Source organism: Canis lupus, chromosome 7 (assembly GCF_048164855.1).
Source record: "Canis lupus baileyi chromosome 7, mCanLup2.hap1, whole genome shotgun sequence".
Classification (NCBI taxonomy): Eukaryota; Metazoa; Chordata; class Mammalia; order Carnivora; family Canidae; genus Canis; species Canis lupus.
In genome coordinates this window covers 35,304,815-35,325,801 of record NC_132844.1, presented here as the reverse complement: position 1 = coordinate 35,325,801, position 20,987 = coordinate 35,304,815, and the positions used below count along the sequence as shown (strand labels likewise).

Here is a 20,987-nt window from a genome sequence, read left to right as displayed (position 1 = left end):
ATTTTGAGATTTCTTCTTTGACTTATTTGTTGTTTAGAGGTATGTTATTTAATCTTCCATGTGTTTTGGGATTTTCCAAATCTTGATTTCTAGCTTAGCTTTTTGTTATAGATTTCTGGCTTAATCCTATTGTGATCTGAGAACAGACTTTGTGATTTCCGTTTCTATAAATTTGTTAGAGTGTTTTAGGGCCCAAAATGTAGTGTCAGTGATTGTTCTATGTGAGCTTGTGAAAAATAAAGTTTTTTTGTTTTTGGATGAAGTGGTCTGTAGATGTCAGTAATCTCCAGTTGACCAATGGTTTTATTGAGGTCAGCTGTGTTCTCAACTGGTTTTTCTGCTCCCTGGAACAGTCCATTTCTAATACAGGAATGTTATAGTTTCCAACTATGATGATGGGTTCATTTATTTCTTCCTGCAGTTCTAATCGTTTTTGCCTCACATAATTTGACACTGTTGTTAAGTATATACCTGTTAGGGATTGTTCGTCGTCTTTGAGAATTGACTGTTAACATTATGTAATACGCTTTTTATTTCTAATAACTTTCCTTAATTTGATATCTGCTTTGTCTGGAAATACGCTATTCCTGCCTTCTTTTGATTGTTGTTCGTATGGTATATCTTTCTCCATCCCTTTACTTTCAATGTATATGTATCTAGTGTCTAAGGCATGTTTCTTGGAGGTGTCATACGGTTGGATCTTGTCTGATACACTTGAGAACCTCTGTCTTTTGATGGGTGCATTTAAATCATTGATGTTCAGAGTGATTATTGATGTAGTTGGATTAATGTTTACAATATGTTAATTGTTTTCGGTTATTTGCAAAGTGTTTTTGTTTTGTGAATTACAGTTTTCAAATTTTTTTTTTTTAAGATGTTATTTATTCATGAGAGACACAGAGAGAGAGAGAGAGGCAGAGACACAGGCAGAGGGAGAAGCAGGCTCCATGCAGGGAGCGCGATGTGGGACTCCATCCTGGGACTCCAGGATCATGCCCCGGGCCGAAGACAGGCACTAAACTGCTGAGCCACCCAGGGATTCCCCGAATTTTCAAATGTTAACTCTTTTGGAATAGACTGTGCTTAATTATAATATACTATTCTTTACATATTACGGGAGTTGATTTGCTAATAGTTTATTTAGGGTTTTATGTCTATCTCCATGAGTGGTAATTTTCCTTCATTGAATGTCATTGTCAGGTTTGGAATTAGGTATTATCACTTTGCAAAATGAACTGTAGAATGTTTCTTTTTCTTTTGTATTTTGGGAAAATAAATTTATTGTTATTTCTTAGAAGCTTGAAAGAAGGGATGCCTGGGTGGCTCAGCGGTTGAGTGCCTGTCTTTGACTCAGGGTGTGATCCTGTGATCCCGGGATTGAGTCCCACATAGGGCTTCTTGCATGGAGCCTGCTTCTTCCTCTGCCTCTTTCTCTGTATCTCTCATGAATAAATAAATAAAATCTTAAAAAAAAAAAAAAAGAAGAAGCTTGAAAGAAATCACTGGAGGGGTGCCTGACTAGCTCAATTGTTAGTGCATGTGATTCTTGATCTTGGGGACATGAGTTTGAGTCCTATGTTGAGGGTAGAGTTTATATTTAAAAACAACAACAAAGAACTAAGTTACTTCCCATGAAATAAAAATAACCAATTTTTTTTTTTTTTTTAAGGAAGTTACTAAAGAAGCCTTTTGGGTCTGAATATTTCTTTATGGAAAGATTTGTAATAATTCAGTGTCTTTTATTGATGCAGCAGTATTCAAATCTTGTCGTGTCAGTTTGGTAATATTTGTGTAGGTATTTAGGTTCGCTTTCTTCAGTCAACTAAGTCAGTTTGTCCCATCCATCAAATTTTCATCTTTCACTGATTTAGTTACATATCTTATTTACTGTTATCTCCTTTCTGGTCTCCTTTTTGTTCTTAAGGGTTTCTATTTTCTCTCCCCTCCTTCCATCACTGTCATTTTAGTGAAGTGTATGAACAAAAATGCATGTATTTAATTTGGGTTAACTGGGATCTCTCTTTAACCTTTATCTCTTCTTGCACTCAATTTCGTAAGTGGAATATAATAGACATAATTTTCCACTCTCCTTATTACTAATGTCAACCATAGCAGGATATTGAGATGTGGTAATATTCTCAAAGACTTTCAAGGAATTGAGTTTTTTTTCCTACTCCAAGTTACTCTAAACTTAGGTTTTAAAATGTGTTTGCTTTTTATAATTTTTTTATTAATAATAATTTTCATGAGATTATTCTGTCATTTATTCATTTATAGGTTATAATCTGCTGTCAACTAGGAAATCATATCACTAGATTTATTAGAATTGTGAGTATAGAATTCCAGTTCCACTAGTGTGTAAATAATAAACACTTCTTGACTTTTTGCTGCCTGGTGACCTTTTTGATTAACTTGCTTGACTCATTTGATGGATACTAGTTGCTGGATTATGAGTCTTAGGCTAGTAATCATTATAGTTTATTACCCTTTCTGTCTTGGTAGTATAACTTTTCCTAACCATCTTTAAAAATTTGTTTTAAAGATTTTCTTTATTTGAGAGAGGGAGCAAGCCAGCATGAGAGAGTGTGTGAGCCTCACGAGTGGTGGTGGAGGGCAGGGGGAGGGAAAAGCAAAGGGAGAGGGAGAAACAGACTCCCCACTGAGCAGAGAGCCCAATGTGGGGCTTGATCCCAGGCCCCCAAGATCATGACATGAGCCAGAGGGAGATGCTTAACACAGTCACCCATGCATCCCTAACCATCTCTCTCTCTCTCTCTCTCTCTCTTTTTTTAAAGATTTTATTTATTCATGAGAGACACAGAGAGAGAGAGGCAGAGACACAGGCAGAGGGAGAAGCAGGCTCCATGCAGGGAGCCCAATGTGGGACTCCATCCTGGGTCTCCAGGATCACACCCTAGGCTGAAGGTGATGCTAAACCATTGAGCCACCCGGGCTGCCCCATCTCTTTTTTAAAACAGGTTCATTTTAAATTTTTTTTTTTTTAAATTTATGATAGTCACACAGAGAGAGAGAGAGAGAGAGAGGCAGAGACATAGGCAGAGGGAGAAGCAGGCTCCATGCACCGGGAGCCCGACGTGGGATTTGATCCCGGGTCTCCAGGATCGTGCCCTGGGCCAAAGGCAAGCGCCAAACCGCTGCGCCACCCAGGGTTCCCTTACATTTGATTTTTAAAAGTTCTTTTGAGGGTTTTAAATTCATAGAGAATTTTAAAAAATGTTTTATTTTCTCTATACCATTTATGTATCTTCCCATAATGTTGGCACCTTATATAATCATAGTATGTTTTTCAAAAACTTGGAGATTAGCTTTGGATATAAACTCTGATATAAACTACATAGTTTATTTGGATTTCCCTACTTATTTCACTGATGTTCTTTTTTAATTCCAGTGTCCAATCGAGGATACCACACTGCATTTGGTGTTACATCTCTTTAGTCTCATTTAATACATGACAATTTCTTAATCTTTCTTTGTTTTTCATAGTTTTGATGGTTTTAAAAGCATACTAGTCAGGTATTTTGTAGACTATATCTCAGTTTGAATTTATCTGTGTTTTCTTACTATTAAACTGACATTATGAGGTTTGGAAAGAAGACCACTGAACTGAAGTGGCATATTCATTACATCATATTAAACAGTATTTCCTACTTTTGATGTTAACCTTATGGCTGAAGTAATGATTGTCAGATTTCTCACTGTCAATTTATTGTTTTTTCCCCTTTCTGTAGTCAGTTCCTGGAAATGAGTTACCAAGTCCAGTGTATACTGAAGGGAAGGGGAACTAAGTTTCATATTTCACAGGAAATAATATAATTTGGAATTCTTTTTAAAGGAAGATATGTTTTTTTCTCCCCATTTGTTTACTTATTCAGTTATTTATGTCAGTATGGATTTGTGAACGTTTTACTTTGGGGGTTATAATCCAGTACTGTTGTTAGTTTGGCTAAAATTATTTCACCTTTGTTCAACTATTTAGAGGTTCAGTTTGGCTCCTGAGATCTTTTGACATTCCCTCATCTTTTTAAAAAAATGAACCTTCTTATTTCCTGGTGTAGAAAACAGGCCCCCAAGATCCAGACTAATCTTACATTTTTTCTGCTCCATCCCTATAATCAGTAATTTCTTTTAGAAAATAATAAATTCTTTTATTAGAGAATTTAGAAATCAAAATCTGGGGGCACCTGGGTGGCTCAGTTGGTTAAGTGGCAGCCTTCAGTTCAGGTCATGATCTCAGGGTCCTGGGATCAAGCCCTGCATTGGGTTCCCTGCTCAGTGGGGAGCTTGCTTCTCCCTCTCCTCTCTCTCTTTCAAATAAATAAATAAGATCTTTAAAAGCAAATAGAAATCAAGATCTGACTTTAAGTGTGCTTGTTGCCACTGGGGTGTCACTGTTTTCTAGATCTTCTCAGAGGATAAAGCTTTAGTTCTGTATACTACTAACCCATGGTACAAGACATACCTATATATATTACTTTTTTCTATCTGTATATGTATCAAAGAAAGATTGAGTTCATACTGATAACTCTTACTCTAGTATCATTAGAATGAATAGAGTTCATTGTAGTTTTCTTCTGTTGCTTATTTGTAACCTTTCTCTGACAGAAACCTTACTTCCATTATATACTGTTTATTATTTGTCCAATTCCAGTATGTATGTCAGACGTTTCAGATTTGCTCGTCGTGACTTGTTCCTTCCTATTTTATGATATTTTTGGTTGTGAGCTCTTATTCTTTGAAACTTTTTTTGAGGCTTGTATTGAAATTTTATATTTTTTTAGGGAGGATTTATATTTGATTCTGTCAGGTAGAGGCATTTTTTTTTTTTTGCCTTTAAAAAGAGCTTTTTATTATGGCAAAATTTGTTATGTCTAGTTTATTTAACTCATTGTAATGTTTTCAGAATTCATCCATGTTGTAGCATGTATCAATTTCATTCCCTTATGACTGCATAATATTCCTGTGTGTGTGTGTGTGTGTGTATACACAGGTACCTGTACACACCACATTTTACTTATTAATTCACCTTTGATGGACACTTAGGTTGTTTTCACCTTTGGCTATTATGATTAATGCTACTACACCTGTTGGTTTACAGGTGTAAACCTGTACATGCTTTCATTTATTTTGAGTATATACCTGGAAGTGAGACTTCTGGATCATAGGGTAATTCTCTGTAATTCTATGTTTAACTTTTTTTTTTTTTAAGATTTTATTTATTTATGAGAGACACACAGAGAAAGAAAGAGGCAGAAACACAGGCTGAGGGAGAAACAGGCTCCCTGCAAGGAGCCTGAAGTGGGGCTCAGTCCTGGATCCCGGGATCACACCCTAGACCAAAGGCAGAGACGCTCAACCGCTGAGCCACCCAGGAGTCCCTATGTTTAACTTTTTGAGGAACTGCCGTACTGCCATACATTTGCATCGTGGCTGCACTGTTTTACATTCCCACCAGCAATGCATAGAAGTTCAATTTTTCCACATCCTTATCAGTACTTACTATTTTAGTTTTTTTTTTTTTTTTAACTTTATTTACTTATTCATGAGAGACACAGAGGGAGAAGCAGGCTCCATGCAGGGAGCCCGACGTGTGGGACTTGATCATCCCAGGTCTCCAGGATCACACCCTGGGCCAAAGGCAGGCGCCAAACCGCCGAGCCACCCGGGGATCCCCTATTTTAGGTTTTAAAAAAATGTAATAGCCATTCTACAGTGGGTGTGAAGTAGTATCTAATTATAGTTTCGATTTGCATTTCCCTGACATCTAGTGATATTCAGCATCTTTTCTTGTGAGACTATTTTAATTATAGATTTTTCAGGGCCACATAGATATAGTTATGAAAATTCTGGTCCCAAACCTGAGTAATTGTGAGTTTATGGTTAGGATTCCTTAACCATGGGGTAAATACACTTTGTATGTCTTCAGTTCAACCCAGAAACCCAGAGCAAAGACAATACATCATAATTACTCTCGCTGTTTTCCAGTTTCTTTTTTCTCCTTGTTCACCTAATTGGAGGGCTGCCCTTCAGGTCTTCTACTGTTTAGTCTGTCCTCTCATCTTGCTGGCATCCCAAACTCGATCTTAAATCCCTAGTCCATCAGGTTTTTGTCACATGACTCCCAAGACAAATGCCAGCTTCAGAACCTCATTTATGTCTCTGAGTTCCCATTTTCTAGTTGTTTATGGCTTCAGGAAGTTTAAGCTATACACTTAATTCTTTTAAACTCATTGTGAGCATGTTTGGTGTTCTAACCTACAGAGTTTTCCTGTACATCAAGTTCACCATATTGTCAATGCAGAAAATTTTGATTTCTCTTCTATTAAAAGGTGGAGATAATTGACTGAAGTAAATAGGGCATACTAATTAATGGGTACTAATTTATAAGATTAGCAATTAAACATGGAGGTACAGGGTTGATTTTTATATATTTCATACATATTCATGTGCTTCCCCTCATTTTTATTATATTTTACTAATTTGTGTTTCTTCTTTGGTAATAAACTCATGCATATGAACAACTGTACATTAGCAAAAACAGATTTTAACGTGTTTTTTGTTTTAGAGGAAATAAGATGTTTATAAGAAATAGTCAAAAAGCAAGAAAATTAAGAGAATCTAGACTAACCAAAGAGCTTGGGAAATGCTCAATTTTATTTTAAATTTAATGGTTCTACTGAATACTTATCTCAGTTCTTTTTTTTATTTCAGCTTTGGCTAGATCAGAATCTAAGAGAGATGGAGGTTTTAAAAATAATTGGAGCTTTGATCATGGAGACGAAAGTGAAGGAGACACAGATAAAGAGTAAGAACCCCCCCCCCCGATATTTTATATGAATGACATTTCATTAAAAAATGACTTATATTCCATGGAAGTATTTTTAAGAGCATAATATTCTTTACTTATAAAACGTTTATTACAAAAATAAATAAATAAATAAAACGTTTATTACATAACATGAAGGAAAGAAAATGCAGGGGTTTTTTATTAAGTAATTTTGCTGTTACATTTTCAATTTTTTGAAATGTGTTAGTATGTGCATGTAATACATATAAGCATACAATTTAAAATTGACTATTGAAGATTTTCAGTTAAAGAAAATTTTTTTAAAGATGACATTCTGTTCAGGCACTGATTTGAAAACCTCTGAATTTTGCGTGGAAGTTTAAGTTCTATAGTATCTTTCTTAACAGTTGCCCTTCCATCTTAGATCACGTTACCACCAGAGAAAGCAGAAACAATATTAAATGATAAACACAGATGTTGACCCAAGCAGATGTTAAACGAATTACTTATTATACTTTGTGTGCTTGAAATGTCTGCATTGTAAAATTTAAATGATAGTTTTAATAGAGCCTTTTGCATATCATGAGATTTGTATTACCAATTCACCATTGCTATTAGGTGCCATGATCTATTAATCTGGTTTTCCACTGGCTAGCACATATTCAGAAATACACAAATATATATATATACATTATATATACACAGATATATACATTATTTATAAATACATATAGTTCTACCAAACCTATAAGAATTTTAAAAAATTATTACATAAGAAATCAGAGTATATTGGGTAAATATTGTGGGTGCTTCACTTCTGTCTGGGCAATAGCTCCGTTCCTTACCATTTTTATGTACCTTCACCTATCAGATTTTGAATTGAAGTGAACTTTTATTTGAAGGAGAGCTTTGAACTGTTTTCAGATAAAATTGGTGTTTTATGGTTGTCTTTCTCTTGTTTTTTTTATTTCTGACTTTTAAAATTTTAAATATTTTTTTTATTATAGACCCTTAGTATTTCTTTTTGAAAAATTGGAATTAAATCTGAAATTAAGTGGGAAGTAGGTCACCTTTTAAACATTTTGTAAAATGTTTGGAAGGAGAATTTTTAGTACTAAAACAGTTGGGGTATGTGTAGACAGTAATGGAACATTTTATATTTTTATTATAAATAGCTAGGATTTACTAAAATAGCAGAGTTGTCTTTAGAAGAATGTATTTTAGCTTTCTTTGTTAGATTTGTCATTATTATGTAAATTTGTATTTTAAGGTGTTACCTGTTCTGTATATTTCATTTATGAATTATACTCTTGCTCATTATAAGAGGATCCTTAGGAGCTTCAGCTTTTGTAATATCTTGAGGATAAATTGAACTATTAATAGATATATTAGTCTGATCTTTTAGAATCTCAAGTATTCTAAAGTGTTGATATTTCTAAGATTTGTGAAAGTAACTTTTACTGTGGTAACATCATTGGAATTACTTTTTTTTTTTTTTTTTACATTAGTTAAGGTTTTCTTACCATTTTTTCTCTATTTTGTTTCGCTGTTCTTTTCCTCTAATTTTAAATCCAAGACAGGAAAAGTGAGTGACTATATGTGAAATCTACTGTTAAGGGAACAAAAATTATGTTTTTAGCAGGGGTCAACAGACCATGGCCCACTGGCCTAGTCTGGCCCACCATTGGCTTTTGTTAATAGTTTTATTGGAATACAGCCATACATATGATCTGTGGCTACTTTCCTACTAAAATAGTAGAGTATTAGTAGAGAGACTGTATAGTCTACAGAGCCTAATTTAATCTCTGGCTTTTTATAGAAAAAGTTTGCAGATCCCTGAATTTGGTAAACAAAGACAATAAATATACTTCTGAATTTAATGTGTGAGTTGTAATTGTCACTTAAGATTTACCCCTCCTCCCTTATTTTCTCTGTAGCGAGGCAAATCTACTCAGTGTAGATGAAGATGAGGATTCCGAGACCTCAAAAGGAAAAAAGGCAAGTGTTGCTTTTCTGACTTTTTTTGGTAAATTTTTTAGGTTATATACTAAAAGCTAATATTGCAAATGAAGATTTTTCCATTTTTTTAATTGAAATTCCCAACCACCCACTTACCCACCCCAGAGGCTAGTGTGTTCCCAGTTTCCTGTTTATTTCATCAGAGATTTTATGCATTATGAAGAAAATATATATTTTTTGCCCTGCCCTCTTATATTAACACAGTTAGTAGCATACTGTACATGCTATTTAGTCTTTAAAAATTTTTTTAAAAAAAATTATTAGAGACCATGAGTCCATTAAAAACACCCTTGTTCTTTTCCCTGGGTGTATAGTATTCCATTGTATGATGTATTGTTCTTGTCCAATACCACCATATTGAAGGATATTTATGGTGTTGTCCCCCTTTTCTTTTCACCCTGAAATAGTTAAGTCACCTTCAGTATGGGTGATTTTGCATAAATACTAGCAAATCTGTAGGATGAATTCCTAACAATAGAGCTGCTGTATCAAGACATGTACATTTCTAATTTTGTTATACCTGATTTACGCTTTTACCAGCAATGTCTGAGTATGCCTGTTTTCCCACACAGTTGTCACAGTTATTGATCTTTTGAGCTTTGTCAGCAAAAAATTGTATATTGGTGTAGTCTTAATTTTCATTTCTTTTACTATAAATGAGGTTGAATGTTTTCATATGTGTAGTCCTTTATTTCCTTTTGGATAGTATTTAATATCCTTTGCCTATTTTTCTATTTAGTCTTTAGAATATTATGATTGATAGGAATTCTTTTTATGTTGAGCCCAGGCACACATTTTTGACAACTCTGAAATCTGTCTAGATGCATCTTATAATAATGGCATGACATGGTTTAATTAGAAAAATTTCTTTTGCACATTAGTATTTACAATGATTTGAATCTTACAATGGTTTCCTAGGTTTGAATAAATACAAAGTGTTGGAGAAATTGGCCCCTTGCTGTGATACTATCTGCTAATATTTTAAACGAGTTTTTTCCCACTAGTCTTTTGTCTTTGCTTTTGGCGATTATTGCTTTGGAGAACATATTTTCTTATGTTGTCAAATTTATCAAAATTGTTTTCCTTTTATGGGTTCTGGGTTTAGTTTCTTTGCTCCTAATGATGTTAACTTAGTTGCTTATTTGTTTTGTCCTAGTAGATAAATAGTTTCACAATACCAATACAAATATAATTGCTAATAAAGTAATTTAAATTTTTTTCCTTCTGTTTGCTTGTTAGTTTTTGGTGGCACCACCAGGTATATAGCCCACCAGGAATGTGTGTTTAAATTACTTGGGTTTTTTAAAATTTTTTTATTTTATTTTTTATTTTTAAGATTTTATTTATTCATGAGAGAGAGAGAGAGAGAGAGGCGCAAAGACACAGGGAGAGGGAGAAGCAGGCTCCATACAGGGAGCCTGATGTGGGACTCGATCCCGGGACTCCAGGATTACGCCCTGTGCTGAAGGCAGGCATTAAACCGCTGAGCCACCCAGGGATCCCCTGTGGTTTTATTTAAAGTGAATTTTTAAAATATTTTTTATTTATTTTAAGTGATCTTTCCACCCAACCTGGGGCTTGAATTTACACCCCAGGTTCATCTCCTCGGACTGAACCAGACAAGGCGCCTCTAAATTACTGTGTTTTTAAATCAATTGAAATGATTTAAGTTGTTTTATAATTACACAATAAGTTGTTTTATAATTACACAAGAAATACATGATTCCAAAGTCCTATTTACAAAAGAAGTTTTATTAGAGAAATCTAGGTTTTATTTTGATTCCCTCTATCCTTTTCTCTTTCACTAATGGGCAACTTAAAAAAAAAAATCACATGGATTTAGCCTTTCATTGTTCTTTTCTTTCATTTTTAATGGAATATACAACCCTTCTCAGAGAAACTATCCACACTGCTTATTACCTTGATTGTTTTACTTTAGCAGTTTGGTCTGTGGATCACTCCACTAGCAAAGTACTTAGAAATCTATATTATCTCTTTTGTTGTTACATAGTATTCCAGTGAGTAGAATGAACAGTAGATATTTAGTTGGCTCCCTAGTGATGAGCAGAGGTCTTTCCCAGTCTTTTGCTATTATAAATAGTGCTTTAATAATGCCTTATGCCTAAATAAATAAATAAAGCAAACAAGCAAGCCAGCCAGCCTCATGCTTATGTCTTTTCATGTCTTTATAGTATATTTTGGGATAGATTCCTAGAATTGCAGTTGCTATTACAGAGGGTAAATTTACATGTAATTTTTCTAGTTATTGCTAAATGCCTCATTCATGGAAATTACCATTTGCCATTCCCACTAATAATATATTTCTTTGTAACCTTGAGAAGTGTGTGGTCAAACTTGAATTTTTACCCATCTGACATAGCACCCTCTTCACATATTTCTTATGCTTACCGTTGAATAATATTTTAGTGACTTTTAAGTTTAATCTCCGCCAATCTCTGTTTTTTTTTTCTCCCATAACATCTCTACTTTGTTGTAATTAAAGAATTTATAGAATTTGAAGTTTTTCTCTTAGTACTCTAAAATTTTCATTTATAAAGTTACACTAAAAACCACAAGGTTTTTCACATTACATTTTTCTCTAGCTTTTATTTTAACATCTTGATTGCTTAGAGTGCTGCTGTTAGGTGTTCTTCAAGTTCTACAAAAATATAATGTAGTTTGCAGGGAAAATAAAGGATGTTTTCAGTTACTAACTTCTGTGACATTGGTTTTCAATTTATGTGTTTTTTTTTTTCCTTGAAGATGCCCTTAATTTTTTTTAAAATGCCTTATACGTTTTTAAGGATGTAAGTGGGGATATTTTAAAATAAAACTTAAATTATGTTTATGTGTATCCAGTTATCTCTAAAGGTAATTCTAATTTGATACTCAGCATCATCTATTTTAAAAATACATGTACCATCTCTTTTTTGAGAGATATGTATTTATTGAAATTTAACATTAAATAGATACATATTTATTGAAATTTAACATTAATTGTCACTACATGGTTCTAAGTATTTTTTTACTGGATGGAATTATCCTTATAATTTATTAAAGATTCAAAAATATATTACAGGTATTTGTAATCATTGAATCTATTATGTAAAATTATATTGGAGGGCAGCCCAAGTGGCTCAGCGGTTTGGTGCTGCCTTCAGCCCAGGGTGTGATCCTGGAGACCCGGGATCAAGTCCCATGTCGGGCTCCCTGCATGGAGCCTGCTTCTCCCTCTGCCTGTGTCTGTGTCTCCCCCCCCCCCCCCCCCGTGTCTCTCGTGAATAAATAAAATCTTTAAAAAAAAATTATATTGGAAATGTATTTCTTAAGATGAGTAGTGCTGATGTTTTTCTTCTTTATTCATTTGGTTCACATATCCATGAACAAGTATTACTTATTGCTAGAATAAAACTTTCAGTAGCAGTTTTCTTCTTTTTCTTTTTTAAGGTTTATTACAGAGAGAGAGTGCACATGCGCAATTGAGTGTGGAGTGGGGAGGAGCAGAGGGAGAGGGAGAGATAGAGAGATTCTTAAGCAGACTCCACTGGTAGCCTAGGGCTTGATCCCCAAACCTTGAGATCACAACCTGAGCCAAAACCTAGAGTCTGCTACTTAGCTAACTGTGCCTCTTAGGAGAAGAATAGAATTTTGTTATAGCATTATCCTTCAGTTCTTTTCTTTTGAATTAAATGCCAAAAATCACATAGCAACTTAATATTTAAAAGGTAAAAATAATTTGTGATCCAATCATTAGAGTTATTGCACTTCTGAATTTGGTATACTAAAAAGGCTTTATCAAATTTAACAAGTAGCCAATTATTATGCTTGCTACTTTTAGATTCCTTTTTTTAAAACTAGATACTTTCTTTTTTTTTAAAGATTTTATTTATTTATTCATGAGAGACACAGAGAGAGGCAGAGACACAAGCAGAGGGAGAAGCAGGCTCCGTGTAAGGAGCCCAATGTGTGGGACTCAATCCTGGATCCCAGGATCACACCCTGAGCCGAAGGCAGATGCTCAACCACTGAGGCACTCAGGCGTCTCTAAAACTAGATACTTGAGAAATAATTTTAAAAATTGAAATCTTGTTAACTTCAGGATATTGCCTTTGCCAATATCATATTTTTTTGTGAAATATTTTGTAATTTTTGTTTTGTGTATTTTTTTAATATGGAACTGCATATTTTGTTCATATACTCTGTGGAAAATACCTATTTATACTTTATTTGACAAGGCCAGTCCATATGGTCCTGCCAATCAATTAAATCAGATATACTATTTATCTGTAAATGTTTGTTTTCAGTTTTCACTTCAAGTATACATGTTAGTTTGTATCTTCATGATAGCCATTTCATTTCACTTCAGGTAGAAAATATGGCCTTGGTTTTGACCTGAGTTTGTTACTTGGTTGTAATAAGGCACAGCAGATTTCAGTCTCATTTTAAAAACTTATGCTTTCTTTGAGGTGTTCTCACTTGATTTTCTCCTTGGGTCAATGCTTTTCTTGATTATAATTGGAATAGAATATACAAAGCCAGTAAATGCAAATTTTTATCACTTTTGCTTTTCATTTTGCAGTGAAATTAAGGAAATATAACTTTGGTGTAGAATATCTAGTTTCTAACCTATGGTTAGAAGCATATTTAACAAAATATTTATAAAAGAGGGAAAGATATGAAGACCTACTATCATTTTTTGTGCCAAAAGAGATTCCAGTATTTCCAATTGTTCCTTTTTGGAGATTTTTAGATTCTAATGCAATAGGTGAGACTTATGTCTTTCTTTTGTAGAACAGATAAAGGTCTGTTGGGAAGGGAGATACTGTATGATGCCTTTTTTTACAGATGGGTTTTAAAGTAAATCAGTGTTAAGAAATTGTAAAAATGGAGATTGAGGGCTTAGGATTTAATTGCCTTAAAATTATCCATGCCTGTTTGCCATTTAGAAAGTCTTTGTATATCCTAAGGGGTTATGTATTTCTGGATTTTTAATGGCTTGTAGGTAATATATAGGTCCCTATGGATCATTGGTTTAAACTAATATAGCTCCTCTTCTCAAATGATAATGGAATTAGGAGAAAGCCTTTATTTTGATTAAAAATGTCTTAGTATTCTTCGCCTTTTCTTTCATAGAATAATCCTTTTGCCTTTGGCTTCTCTAGTTTCATTGTGCCTCTTTAGAGAAAGGATACATGTCTTTCATTAGTTGTGAAAATATTTTAGTCATTGTATCTGTGGATATTACCAAGATTTTACTTATTTATTCGTGAGAGACATAGGCAGAGGGAGAAGCAGGCTCCCTGCAGGGACTCAGTCGCAGGATCCTAGGATCACAACTGGAGCCACAGGCAGACGCTCAACCACTGACCCACTAAGCTACCCCTAACCTGTAGTTTATATAAAAAAGGATAAAAGATAAATGGCAAAGAACAAAATCATCCCTATACCGTATCTAGGTAATTTCCTTCACTCTGTCTTCTAATTCACTAAATTTTGTCTTTAGCTTTGTCTAATCTACTTATTTTTGTTGGGTTCATCTTTTTTCTTTTAAAAAATGTTTTTATTATTTAGTTATTTTTTTAAAGTAGGCTCCATACCCAGCATGGAGTCCATCCTGGGGCTTTAACTCATGATCCTGGGATTAAGACCTGAGTGGAGATCAAGAGTCAGATGCTTAACTGACTGAGTGACCCAGGTGCCCCTTAAGAAAAAAAAAAAAAAAGACATTTATCATTTGTAGAACTTCTGTTGGTTCTCTTTGAAAATTTTGTTTTTTCCATAGTGTCTAATTCTTTTTTGTTTCGATATACATTTTGTTTTTAAGAAAATGCCTTTAAAGTCTAATCATTTTAAGTGTCTAATCATTTAACACAGGGAGCCTGATGTGGGACTTGATATCAGATCCTGGGATCATGCCCTGGGTCCAAGGCAGATGCTCATTCACTGAGCCACCCAGGTTTCCCCACATGCAGCCTTTGAAATAGTCTAAATTTTGTAGTTGTATCATGGCATCAAAAGGCTATGAAATTTGATCAAAATGATTGGACTTTTGGTGAAATACTTTCATTCACTTGTATTTTGATGCTGTGCTATCTACTTTACAACACTCTGAGTAACAAGTGTTATATAAAATTTACTATTGTATTTCATTTTGAGAACATCATCAAATACACTTTCTGTTATGTTAGCTAGAATGCCTTCTTTATTAAGCTCTCTGAATAAGAAGTTCAAGTGTGGCAGTTGTTTGCCATTTGCCATGCATTACTTTATTGATCTTAATTTCTTATTTATTTTATATTTTAATTCTTATTTAAACTCACATTTGTTAACATATAGCATAGTATTGGTTTCAGGAGTAGAATTTAGTGATTCATTGCTTACCTGTAACACCCAGTGCTCATCCCAACAAATGCCCTCCTTAATGCCCATCACCCACTTAGTACATCCTCCCCCATTCTCTTCCCTTCCAGCAACCCTCAGTTTGTTCTCTGTAGTTACTAGTCTCTTATGGTTTACCTCTGTCTCTGTTTTTATCTTATTTTCTTTCCCTTCCCCTATGTTTAACTGTTTTATTTCTTAAAATCCACCTGTTAGTGAAATCATACAGTATTTGTCTTTCTCTGACTTATTTCACTAAGTGTAATATATTCTAGTTCCATCCACACTGTTGCAAATGGCAAGGGTTCATTCTTTTTCATGGCTCTATTCCATTTTATATATATACACCACATCTTAACCATTCATCTGTCTAACATTTGGGCCCTTTCCGTAATTTGGCTATTGTTGACAGTATTGCTATAAACATTGGGGTGCATGTGCCCCTTCAAATCAGCATTTTTGTATCCTTTGGATAGTAGTGCAATTGCTGGGTTGTAGGGTAGTTCTATTTTTAACTTTTTTTTTCAAAAAGATTTTATTTTTATTTGAGAGAGAAAGAGTGAGCATACGAGTGGGGTTAAGGGTAGAGGGAGAAGCAGATTCCCCACTGAAAAGGGAGCCTGATGTGGGGCTTGATCCCAGGACCCCGGGATCATGACCTGAGCCAAAGGCAGATGCTTAACTGACTGAGCCACCCAAGTGCCCTTATTTTTAACTTTTTGAGGAACCTCCAGATAGTTCTCCAGAGTGCTGCACCAGTTTTCTTTTCTTTTCTTTTCTTTTCTTTTCTTTTCTTTTCTTTTCTTTTCTTTTCTTTTCTTTTCTTTTCTTTTCTTTTCTTTTCTTTTCTCTTTTCTTTTCTTTTCTTTTCTTTTCTTTTCTTTTTTCTTTTTTCTTTTCTTTTCTTTTCTTTCTCTTTTTTGCACCAGTTTTCATTCCCAAAAATAGTGCAAAAAGGGTTCTCCTTTCTCTGCATCCTTGCCAACAGCTGTTGTTTCCTAAGTTAATTTTAGTCATTCTGACAGGTGTGAGGTGGTATCTCATTGTGGTTTTGATTTATATTTCCCTGGTGATGAGTGATACTGATCAATTTTCCATACTTCTGAGATTCTTAACAGGATATGTATCAAAGTTATCCGAAACAGCAGCTTTTCCATGTTAGTGTACATCAGAATCACCAATAAAAAGATTGCTGAAACCCATTTTGAAAGTTTCTAATTTAGATCTGGAGAGGGGCTTGCTAATTTGCATTTTAAAGTGTTCCAAAAGGATGCTGGTTGTGTTGGTCTAGCGAACCACACTTTGACAACCATTCGTTGATTTAGGGCATTTTTTTTTTTTTTTTTTCAAAATAACATGGGAGTGGGCCTAGGTCACAATAACTGGATAGGCCTAAGTTTTCTCAGCTAAATGCATCTTAATAACCAGTTTATGATAAAGTAATTTATGGATTTATGGAGCTTCTTTTTTCTTAATATATTAATTGCGGGGGGGGGGGAGTGGTAGAAGGAGGAACTCTCAAGCAGACTCCCCGCTGAGCATGGAGCCAGATACGGGGCTCAGTCTCACAACCCATGAGATCATGACCTGAGCCAAAATCTGGAGTCCAGTGCTTAACCAACTGAGCCACCCAGGTGCCCCAATTTATGAGCTTTCTAAGAGAAGATACATGTATTTCTAATTGAGTGAGAACTATTGGTTACTGAATCCTGACCTATCTGCTCATTCAACGGCTCAGCAATTTGTGTATATTTTGGTTAATGCATGAAATAATCTCATGATTACAAGGAAAGTTACCTAGCTAGAAAGACAAGTTTGTAGATTCTGAAATTGTTATCTTTCCATGGTAACGCTGTTATTTCCTGTGAAAAAGGGTCCCCAATGCAAAAGTGATTGTACTTTGTTTATAAATGGAAGAGAGTGATAATTCCAATATCTTTATCCCCAATGGTTTTTTTTTCCTGTTATCAGTTGTTTCTCTTGGTTTTGATCACATTGCCTAATTTCTTTGAGCTTGCTATTAATGGTAACTATTGCATATGAAAAGTCAAAGGGATAATTTGAGGCCTAGAAAATTACTTATTTCTGGAGTGGATATGTATTTACTTTTGTCTAGTACTAGGAGCCTTAATAATCTCAGTCTCAGATCACCTTAATTCAGTGGTTCTCCAGGTATGGTCTCTGATTGGCAATATCAGCATCACTGATACTCACTAGAAATGCACATTATTAGGCCCATCCCAGACCTAATAAGAATAAACTGTAAAGATTTGACACAACAATTTAACAAATCATTGAGGTAATTCTGATTTATACTAAATATTTGAGAACTGCCTTAATTGAACTGAGGGTCGAGTTGATTAGAAGCTGTGTTTCAATCTATATGAAGGCTGTTATTCATAGGATATAATTTTTTTTTCATAGGATATAATTCTGATCAATATTTTGAGGGGCTTACAAAGCCCTTCATAGATGGTGGATCTTCATCTCTACTTTTTGTCTTCCTAGCTCTCTGTTGAAAGTTCAGCTTAGCCTCTCAACTACATCTTCTGGAATCAATAGATGCCTCAGGGGAAAATATAAATCTGAGCTCAGATCCCTGAGTTCCTTGTTCCTAATCTTTTTTTTTTTTTTTTTAAAAAAGAAACTATTTTTTTTTTTAAGTTTTATTTATTTATGATAGTCACAGAGAGAGAGAGAGAGAGAGGCAGAGACATAGGCAGAGGGAGAAGCAGGCTCCATGCAACAGGAGCCTGACGTGGGATTTGATCCCGGGTCTCCAGGATCGCGCCCTGGGCCAAAGGCAGGCGCCAAACCGCTGCGCCACCCAGGGATCCCTCTTGTTCCTAATCTTAATTCCTAATTCTTCATTGCTTTCAGAGCCCTCAGATGTCTCAAACACATATATTTTTAATGTGTCTTTTGTCTAGCTTTTTTCCTAGTTTTCAGATAGTAGAAGGAAATTGATCTTCATTACCTAATCTGCCATTACCAGAAGTGGAGCAGTCTGAAGCCCATGGCTATAAAAGATTAGGAAGTAAAGAAATGTCTCAAGGAGGAGAAAATGATAAGCACTGTATCAAAATAGGTCTTTTTTTGGAATTTTATAATGTTGATATGCTTAAAATAAGAATGGTGTTGGCACAATGAACTCTGTACTCAGGAGATCTTTTTTGTGGGAGTTTTTTTTTTTTTTTTAGGGGAACTGTTAGGTTTCTGTAGAGATCATTTGGGGGGGGGGGGAGCCATGTTCCTGTCTTCTTGTGACTATATTTTATAAATGAATGAAAAATAAAATATTTGACTATTGCTTCAAAATAAAGCTTCGAAAATAATGATTTTTAAAGTGTCGTTTTGGGTAAATTATCACTAAGAACTGAAGACTTTTGTCTCAATGAGTCTGAAAGCTTTTATTGAATGTCTGGTGCAATGAATATTCCTACATATTTGTGTTATCCTTAGGAAAAAAAAAGTATTGCAGTTGAATTTTCCTTAAATTCATGCCAGTGTCATCCCTCTCTCCCATCTCCAATGGCTGGTACAGTTGTTACAGCTTTTTAAAAAAATAGGTTTTCAAATAATCGTATTATAGTGTTTATTGAGTCTTCAATGTTTATGGATCTTTTTACAGTTAAATCGTCAGTCTGAAATTGTTTCTACCAGTTCTGGTGATCCCTGGAAGACATGTGCAAGACGAAACAAGGCTGAAAATTTAAAACCTTTGAAAGGCAACCCCATTGGGCTTAACATGTTGAGCAACAATAAGAAATTGAGGTATAGGCACTTCACTACACATTTCTATAGAAAAGAAAAGGTTTGACATAAAAAATTAACTACTTTTGTGGGCAGTTGACCCAACCTATACCTTTTCTTTTCACTTTATTAGCCAAGAGGTAGAATTGCTTCAGGGTGTGGATTTTTTGCTTTGAATCTTGGGATTAAGGTTGATTGCATTCCAAAAAAAAAAAAAGGTTGATTGCAGTGATTTCTTGGTTCTGAATAAAAATATTTCAAGAAAAGTTTCAATAGAATAGGATTTCATAAGATAAGCTTGCTCTCATATAGTTAGTAAAATCTTGGTCATAGTATTAGGAATAGAAGGCACTGGAGGTAGACTGGTTCTGTCTCCTTTAGAGGATACATAATCAGAATTGTCTCATAAGGGATTTTTTTTTTTTTTTTTTTTTTTAAGATTTCTTATTCCTCTTCTCTTCTAAATACATCCCACCTTTCCTTAGTGGTAGTCATAGGGAGCTACTTTTACTGGTATGATTGGGCTTTACATCTCCCAAAAATAGGGTTGAAAATCCCTGTTTCATTTTAATTTTGTCAATATATAGATAGAAAACTGGGGTACATAAAGGCTAAGTAACTTTGAAGTCATATGCTGTTCTTCATTTTTTAAAAATGTCAACTTTGAAGAAGTAGAATTAGAGACTCCACTTTTTTTATAATTCGTACATTTGATTTTTATTTTGGCATTTAAGAAAATTTTGTAATATTATGGTTTAAAAGCTTTTTATATGGATAGTCCCTAATAGAGAAGAAGAAAATGCCAGAATTAATTTATAAGGTATTTTATAGTGCAAAACATTCATTTAGGATTCCTGATTTCTTTCTTTCTTTTTTTTTAAAGATTTTAATTTATTTACTCATGAGAAACACAGAGAGGGGGAGAGAGAGAGAGAGAGGCAGAGACACAGGCAGAGGGAGAAGCAGGCTCCATGTAGGGAGGCTGATGTGGGACTCGATCCCTGGTCTCCAGGATCACTCCCTGGGCTGAAGATGGCACTAAACTGCTGAGCTGCCAGGGTTGCCCCGGATTCCTAATTTCTATTCTAGTGTTCTTTTACTCTGTATCTTCTTTCATGAATTGTATTGGAAACATTCCAGAGACAAATTCAGAAAAGTGGAAAATTTCTAATGGACAATTTAATATGGTCAATTGAGTTGATATATAGTTTTTAGTGTGAAGATTTTTATGTGTATATATGTATGTTCAGATTTATTTTGCATATATGTATGTGATTCTCCTCTGTTCAGATTACTTTTTGTCTCTTGCATCTGCAGTGAAAACGCACAAAATGCATCAATATGTTCTGGAACTGTAGTTCATGGTAGACGTTTTCATCATGCTAATGCACAGATATCACTAGTAAAAACAGCAGCCCAAAGGTAAGGATTCAAATTGCCTTTGTTTAGTAATATATACCATCCTCTTTAATAGTTTTGCACTGTTTTTTTCTTTTCTTTAACCTTTTTTTTTTTTTTTTAACTTTATGGAACTTTACTGTGTTTCTCTTGTCTGTAATGAGATATTCCTGTCTCTGAAGTAATTCATGTCCTAGAATTTTATTATTTTATATCTGCTTTTGAATAAATCACATTCGGTAAATAGAAACTTAAATAAAAGCCTTCCTATTGCATTATATTCTAGTTAAATTAATCTGATTTTACAACGTTGACAAGAAATCTTCAGCTGGTAGTTTAGCTCTGATGAGTAAAAACTACAGTACTTTCTACTGTGCTACTTACTTTTTAAGATTTATTGGATTTCATAGTAATAAAATAAATCACATTATTAGTTTTAACTGAGAAAATTTTGTGTTTCAGTAGATTTGGATGTTCTCATTGATCTTCAAAGTAATACTTGAACCTTGAAATAATGAAAGTAATAGTGGGGAAAGCTTAGTGTTTGAAATATGATGTTACAAAATTTTAGTTGAATTTCACTTCTGAGTCAATTTTAATTGATTAAGAAATTCTTAGGCTCCAACAATAAAAT

At 34.3% G+C, this 20,987-nt stretch overlaps 1 protein-coding gene across 13 annotated transcripts in view; it reads left to right on the top strand.

The window, feature by feature from the left end:
* The window catches only part of SENP6 (SUMO specific peptidase 6), a 118,062-nt gene that overhangs the window by 18,873 nt on the left and 78,202 nt on the right, over nt 1-20,987 (top strand). For 9 of the 13 annotated variants that reach the window (XM_072832311.1, XM_072832307.1, XM_072832310.1 and 6 more), the window contains 4 exons: nt 6,730-6,823; nt 8,743-8,803; nt 18,834-18,976; nt 20,273-20,377. In XM_072832311.1, the coding sequence (XP_072688412.1) occupies nt 6,730-6,823; nt 8,743-8,803; nt 18,834-18,976; nt 20,273-20,377 (403 nt within the window). Of the gene's footprint in view, nt 1-2,282; nt 2,329-6,729; nt 6,824-8,742; nt 8,804-18,833; nt 18,977-20,272; nt 20,378-20,987 lie in introns of those variants that run through there. The other 4 variants (XM_072832314.1, XM_072832313.1, XM_072832312.1 and 1 more) reach the window with 2 other exon arrangements.